The sequence below is a fragment of the Leptonychotes weddellii genome, chromosome 3, assembly GCF_054177405.1.
Source record: "Leptonychotes weddellii isolate Sample4059 chromosome 3, ASM5417740v2, whole genome shotgun sequence".
Taxonomy (NCBI): domain Eukaryota; kingdom Metazoa; phylum Chordata; class Mammalia; order Carnivora; family Phocidae; genus Leptonychotes; species Leptonychotes weddellii.
This window is the reverse complement of record NC_138371.1, coordinates 47,020,419-47,027,816: the sequence shown is the minus strand read 5'-3', so window position 1 is coordinate 47,027,816 and position 7,398 is coordinate 47,020,419. Positions and strand designations below refer to the sequence as shown.

General features: G+C 48.3%; 1 protein-coding gene across 1 annotated transcript; it reads right to left on the bottom strand.

Moving 5' to 3' along the window:
- Window positions 1-210: 210 nt before the first annotated feature.
- On the bottom strand, window positions 211-4,393 carry NEUROD1 (neuronal differentiation 1). Its single transcript, XM_006740928.3, has 2 exons — window positions 4,255-4,393; window positions 211-2,656 (listed from the first exon to the last, which is right to left on the bottom strand). The coding sequence occupies exon 2, from the start codon at window positions 2,643-2,645 to the stop codon at window positions 1,575-1,577; it is 1,071 nt and encodes a 356-aa protein (XP_006740991.1). The 5' UTR covers window positions 2,646-2,656; window positions 4,255-4,393; the 3' UTR covers window positions 211-1,574.
- Window positions 4,394-7,398: the final 3,005 nt, after the last annotated feature.

Sequence of the window (7,398 nt, the reverse complement as noted above, 5' to 3'; positions counted from 1 at the left end):
ACCATTTGTCTCCCCACCCCACCCCCTGGCCTCATATTCCATGTAATAAAATATGAGTTAGGTTCTTTCATTATCTACAAGGAGCTGGTGACTCCTTAACCAAGATAAACAGACTAGAGAGTATGCTAAAGTAAACTTTTGTCTTTTATTTTATTCTACAAATACATTTAGTATTTTTTTAATTCAGCAAATAAAGCAACTATTCTGCTTAGGAATTATTTATATTTAAAAATCACTTTAAGAAGAAATGCAACAATTGGTTGGATTTTCAATACTATTTTATTGCAACTGGATGAGTGTTTTCTAAATTGTGCATTACACCATAATATACAGGATTACAAACAAGATTACAGTACAGATCGATTCCAGTGGTACCAGGATCACATCTCAAACAGCACTCATTCTGAACTGCATTTTACATGCAACAGCTATTGTTCTAATTATGAATTAAATGGTTTGCATTTATTTAAGCTACTGTACTAATTGACTACAATAGGTATAAATCCCAACATTAACAACCTGATTAGATTTAGGCTCAGATTTATTATTACATGAATATATGACAAACCACCATTTGTGTGACTATGTATAAATCATGCATTTATATTTTCTGGAAACATCAATAGCTTCAGATTCTCTGTAAAATCATGGAATGCAAAGGAGTAAAAGACTAAAAAGAAACAGTGCAAATTGTATGTGATAGTCAAGCAGCTTTTGATTTAAAGAAGGGTATGTTGGCATTTGTTTATAATATGTATATACAAGCTTGTGCAAGTAATGTGTTGAATTGATATGTTTTGATAGGGACTACATCTCTTTTTTTTTTTTATCCTCTTAAGAGTTATGGATCTGGTTTTCGTTTTAAGGAGAAGGAAAGACTTTAAAGTGAAATGAATTGCTCAAATTGTGCAATTTTTTTTTTTTTTTTTTTTTTACAATTAGAGAGGAAAGAAGTGCTAAGGCAACACAATAACTTTCTAAGCACTTTTCTGCTGGTTTAAATTAGTTAAATTATTTTGTATAAATTAGATATAATTCTACTTTTCTGATATGTATAAAAATTGATGAAGCTGCATGGTTTTAAAATAGGAAATCCACATTATAAAAAGTCATTAAAAATTCTGTACAAAATCACAACAAAATAATTCAGCATGGGAAAGGTAACAAGTAGTAAAATGCTGGTTGAAAAATATATATTTATATATATTTTAATTGGCCCATTACTAGTTTAAAAATTGCATAGATCCTAATTATTGCTTGTGATTTTGTTATCCCGATCAGATAATTAATATGATCTGAATACAGCTACACCAAATTTGTGGTGCATTTTTTTTTTTTAACCGTATTACTTTTTTAAAATAGACGAGCTATAGAAAATAATACATAAGGTGAACAGGAACTTTGATCCCCTGTTTCTTCCAAAGGCAGTAACGACAATAAATACATATATCACTTGAAGCTTGGAGTATTTGCACTTTGCAGCAATAGTACCCAAAGGGCTGCCTTTTGTAAACACCACAGTCACTGTAAGCACAGTGGGTACGTTTCCCGGGGATGGTGAAACTGAAGTGCCTCTAATCGTGAAAGATGGCATTGAGCTGGGCACTCATGACTCGCTCATGATGTGAATGGCTATCGAAGGACATGATATTGTCTATAGGGATCTCGCAGCGAGGGGCAGCGGCGCCCGAGAAGATTGATCCGTGGGTTTGGGCCCCTGCCAAGGTCGCTGCAGGATAGTGCATGGTAAAGGCATAATTTTTCTCAAACTCGGCGGATGGTTCGTGTTTGAAAGAGAAGTTGCCATTGATACTGAGCGGCGGGCTGAGGGGTCCGTCAAAGGAAGGGCTGGTGCAATCAGTCAGGGGGCTTTCAAAGAAGGGCTCTAGCGCAGCGCTGTAGGCGTGCGGCGGCGGCTTAACGTGGAAGACGTGGGAGCTGTCCATGGTACCGTAGGGCGGACTGGGCAGCCCTGGCGACTGATAAGAGTAGGGGTGCACAGGGAAGGAAGCGCTGGCGGTAGGCAGGTGCGGAGGCATGTCCTGGTTCTGCTCAGGCAGAAAAGTCCGAGGATTAAGCTGCAGACAGCCGGCAACCAGGTTGGTGGTGGGCTGGGATAAGCCCTTGCAGAGAGTCTGTACGAAGGAGACCAGATCAGGGCTTTTGCCCGAACGCAGGATCTCCGACAGAGCCCAGATGTAGTTCTTGGCCAGGCGCAGCGTCTCGATTTTGGACAGCTTCTGCGTCTTGGAATAGCAGGGCACCACCTTGCGCAGGTTGTCCAGAGCCGCGTTTAGCCCGTGCATGCGATTCCGTTCCCGGGCGTTGGCCTTCATGCGCCTTAGCTTAAAACGCTCAAGGCGCGCCTTGGTCATCTTCTTCTTTTTGGGGCCCCGTCTCTTGGGCTTTTGATCGTCATCCTCCTCTTCCTCTTCTTCCTCCTCTTCCAGATCCTCGTCTTCGTCCTCTTCCTCTCCCCCGTTCCTCAGTGAGTCCTCTTCCGCGTTCATGGCTTCGAGGTCGTCCTCTTTCTTGTCTGCCTCGTGCTCCTCGTCCTGAGAACTGAGACATTCGTCTGTCCAGCTGGGAGGACCCTGGGGCTGAGGCTCACCCATCAGCCCGCTCTCGCTGTATGATTTGGTCATGTTTCGGTTTCCTACATTCAACAGGGGGGAGAGAGGAACAGAAAGAAAAGGAGAAAAACGCGACATTCAAAAACTACCTATGCCTTCAGCTCCCACTCCCTAACCTTGTAGAAATGCACGTGAAGAGAAGTTCCAGCTCATTACAAAATGGATGCCCCTAAGAAAAAGTTAAATGCTGTGTTTTATAATGGCGTGTGTGTGCCCCGCTGACACATAGGAGACAGGGCAGGGCTGGAGGTGAGGGAGAGAGTAAATATGTGTATATGTACACTGCTGTGTGTATGTTTCCTAGTGATTGGTGAAAGTGTGTTTATGGTGATTATGTGGCAGAATAATATGCGTGAAAATGAGCATACATTTCGACTACTTCATGTTTGGGGTTTTTTTCCCCCTACTACTTCACGTTTATCTGCATGAGTTCAAAGTCCCAACTCCACAAAAAATGAGTTTGAAAATCGCAATTTTGTTTGTTCCCTTCTCTGCCCTGGCTTCTTGTATTTAGCGATTACAGTTGAAGAGCCATTACGTAATTTACTAACGGTGGCAGTGATTTTTAAGAAGATTATACTAACCGGAGATTGAAGGGCAAATGCATGGCGGAGAAAAAGTAGTTTCCACCAAATTATTTCACCATCAACGAAACATTTGGCAACAAAAGTGGGCAGGGGTCTTCCATCCCACCCTCGCCTTTCTTTTCTCGCCTCCCACCGCTGTCCCTCTGCTGAATTTCCACCTTGTACAAAAGCGCTAGCTACATGGCCAGGGCTGGGGGCACAGCGCAGAGCACCCTTCCACGCGCTTGGGATCAGGTGCGGAAGGCTCCTCTCTAATAAACAGCCCATTGAAAGGGCCGCCCGCTCTTTATTGGGGCTTTTCAAACTTCGCCTCAAACCTCTCTTTTAAAAATTGAGTAATTATAATGGTCAGCGATTGGCAATAGAGAAGTTGCCGCTTCTAATAAAGAAAATAAAAAGCCTTTAGTGAGACAACTGAATTTCTGGCTCCTGCAGTGGCTGCTGGGGACTTGGCTGCCTCTGGAGCAGTAACAGGTAGCCGAGTTGGTTCCTCTCTCGTTCTCCACATTCTTCCCCCCCCCAACTAAATTATCTGTCAACGGGATTATTTTCCGGGGTGTGTATACTCCGGGTATCAAATGTCCCTTTTATTCACTGAAAAAGTAACTTGGCACTTCCAGTGTGCATAAAATACATGCACACAAAACAAATCTTGGTAACAGGGCTTTTCTTTTTTCTTTTTCCTTACTGGAAGAAGTGAGAAAGTTATTTGCTTTCATGACTTTGAAATCACCACTAGCAAATAATCACAGTTACTGTGCATTATTTTAAAAATCCAAAGATACTCCTATAATTTCCCTCCCTCAAAACCAAAACACTAAAACATTTTTTTTTTTTTAATTAAAAAGCCTGCGGTGGGTATTTGAGCGACGCGAGTCAAAATGTGTGCGTATTTGCCTGCAATCATGGGGAGGAATGCCTGTTTCAATACACATACACACGCTCGCAAACGCACACGCTCAGAATATGTGTAGGTACATCCGGTTTCAATTACTGCTTTTATTCCCAGGCAAAAATGAAAGAAGTGTAATTACCTGCAGTTGTTAGTAGGTCCTGAGCAGTGATGGTCTCATAACCCTGGGGCCTCCGGATGCCGTGCCTTCTGCGTGGGGCGAATTCCTCGTGTCCTGGCCGCCCGGGCTCTCAGGTTATATAGCGGGGTTGGTGATGCTGAGCGCAGGCGGGGCGGGGAGCCGAGCGGCTAGCAGGTCCTTGCGCCCGGCGTCTGCGCACGCGTCCAGGCTGAGCGCTCCCTTCCGCCCTCCCCCACCGCCCGCCCCTTCAGCCTTGCTCCTCTCCCACCCTCCTCCGACTCCAGCTCCCCTCGCCCCCACCTCTACCCCCGCCCCATCTCCTTCCTCCCCGGCATGCGCCATATGGTCTTCCCGGTCCAGCCAGGAGCCGGGAACCACGTGACCTGCCCATTTGTATGCCGCGGAGCGCTCCATTCCGGCCCCTTTGTGGCCAGAAGAAAGTGGCCCATCTGTCGCCAGTTAGAGACTCCGCGGACCTGTTTTTACCCGCAGGAGAGATTAACCCTTTCAGGCGGCAGAAGGGAGAGGGGGCAAGGGGGAGGGGAACTGAGGGAAGGGAGCGGGAAAGCTAACGTTGACTGGGTTTAGATTAGAGTGAGTGGCCCGCGTTGGGGCGGGAAGTAGGGCGGAGGTGAAAGAGGCAGAAGCCTGGAGACTGAGGCGTGCAGTGAAGCGTCCTGACTCCGTTGGATGCCTCGTCCAGGCTTTGGTCTCCAGAGCACTAAGACTTTCTGCCCTCTCTGAGTTGTCCATCTCTGGGTTTCCTCCTCTTGGCAGACGCTTTGCTTATTGGCACCAAAGGGTGGCTTCTCCTCATCTCCACCAAACCCTCAAGAAAACATATACGCCATGTAAAAATGGCTTCATTTGTAAACTCAGCTTTGATGCTAGTCCTCTAGCCTCCTTAATTGTATAACCCACTCCCACCCTCCACAGCATAGAAAGTTTGTACCTGTCACTCTACCCCACCATACATAATGCAACTCGCTGTGCCCCCACCTTCAGCTACCTCTGTCCTTGGAGACTTCCCCACAGAGGTCCTGGTCCTCAGCGCCAGCTAGTCCGGCTCCTTCGGCCTCAAGAGCTCTCTGTGTGAAAGCTGGGGGACTCCGCTGATGCTTGGATTCTGCCTTTTTGCCAAGGCCATTGGATTGTTGCAAAGGATGCCCTCATCGGATGCACCTTGTTCCTTGCCACAGGCTGGCACTCCACACTCCACACTCTCAGGCCTGTAAGTAGGTACTTGGTTCAGACAAGCCTTCTCAAAGGGAGGATGCAACGGGCCTATGCTAAATGAGTCTTTTTGCTCCTCTTTCAAGAAAGGCCTTTAGCACAACTCTGGAAGAGGTTGATGGCCATGACTCTTCCAGACCTCAAAGACGCTGACTTCACGCGACCTCCACCTTGCACGTCAAGCAAAGATCATGAGATTCCCGACTAATTCTGAAGGAACTATATTTGTGTTTGAATGGTGATTATTTATTCATTCCTACCAAGGCAGGTTTTAGTTATATATCCCATCTTTTCCATTCCTTCTCCACCAGCTTCGTCTCTAATCCATTAACTAACACCCTATCCCTCCCAGACAGGTAGCCCCTTCAAATGAATGTGTCCAACTTGGATTGTTTATTTAAAGGCAATTGCTCTAAAAGCCCCTTGAGTTTGCAAACAGTGTCAGGGTTGAGTGGCTGAAGCTAGGTGCCTCTGGGAACTGGAGGGGCGATGCAGTGGAGAGGGGAAGAGGGTCCTAAGGAGATCATTGGTGTCTGGAAGGTGGCGATGGCAGCCTTCCCGTCCAGCGCAAATCTGAAAGGGGAATAAAGGGGTGGACACCCTGACCCGCTGCAGAAAGCATGACATGAATTATGCTAGGTTTTCAAGAGCAGAGCTGTAAGTTTTTGCTTGTCTGCGTTCAAACTGAAGGGGCCTCGAAGTTAAGGCGGGTCCACAACTCGCAGGTCTGAGGACACTTGCTGCAGGGCTGGACTAAGGGCCCCCCAGTCTCCCGGCAGCCGCCCCACAAGCTAGCCCACTGTGCGACGGGGATGTGCATCTGGTGCCCTGGCTCTCCTTTCTCAAAGGTCTTAGACGAGCTTCAGGGGAAATGTTAGGGGCGAATGGAAGAGATTGGCTCAAGCTGTCCAAAGACCCGGGGATGACCTGGGGGATCCTTCCTCCCCCCGGGAAGTGAAAACTTCCTCAGTTTGCGACATCCTGTGGAATACAGATTTTTGGTGGAACCAGATGTTCCAGGGCAGAAAAGGACCGGGTGTTTGGCCATCCCAGACTCAAATGCACAAAGTGCAGAAATTAGTAGACCCGTTCCTTCTCTTTCAAATAAATTCACCCCTAATCCGAGTGTCCGTCGTTCTCCCAGGCCTGGGATTTGTACAAAGAAAAGACCACTCCAGGATGTTCCAGAGACCTGGCGAGGTTCGGTCTCACTGTGGTTCTTAATGAGCCTCGAGGCCAACAGAGCTTGGGTGCAAACCCTCCTCTGCGCGGAGAATGTCAATCCCCCAGCAAGGGAATCTTGGCGCCGAGAGAGAACCCAAGCTGGACCTCCCCGAGGCGGCAGACTAGTAGTCAGGCCCGGAGGGGAGAAGGGCAGACTAGACCTAGATTGAGGTGCTTTCTGTTGAGAGGAGACAGGGCGAGAAAGTGGGGCCAGAGTACAGTGGTGGCGGTAACGCTGGAAGAGTATGGAGTGCGGGCGCTGTGGGGCTCAGTAGAAGGCACAGTCGCCGCCCCCGCCTCCTTATTTTTCTCTCCCTCTTTGGACTTTGTTTCGACAGTTGAACACTTTTCCCCTCCCGATTGCCTAAATTCTCGCCCTTTCCCTCTGCCCGCGCTGCCAAGTTAGCGTTACTCCTCCAGCTCCTGTCCCCACTGGGCGCTGCTGGCTGCTGAGCGGCACGCGAACCGCACGCGCGGGTAACAAAAGCGGCTTTCATGACTCACTGCCCTCGAGCAATGCCCCAAATCTGTCGCCCCCCGGGTCCCCGCTTGGAGCGCGCGGCGCGGGCCGGGCGGTCCCGGCCGTTAAAGCGGCAGCAGGAGCGCCGGCGGGAAGGGGAGCGGGAGGAGGCGTGTGGCCCGGGTGGGGAGAGGGGAGTGTGGCCTGGGCGGGGAGAATGGGGGGGG

Excerpts from the sequence above, each read along its gene's own strand:
- NEUROD1 (XM_006740928.3), bottom strand. The coding sequence starts at position 2,645 with ATGACCAAATCATACAGCGAGAGCGGGCTGATGGGTGAGCCTCAGCCC.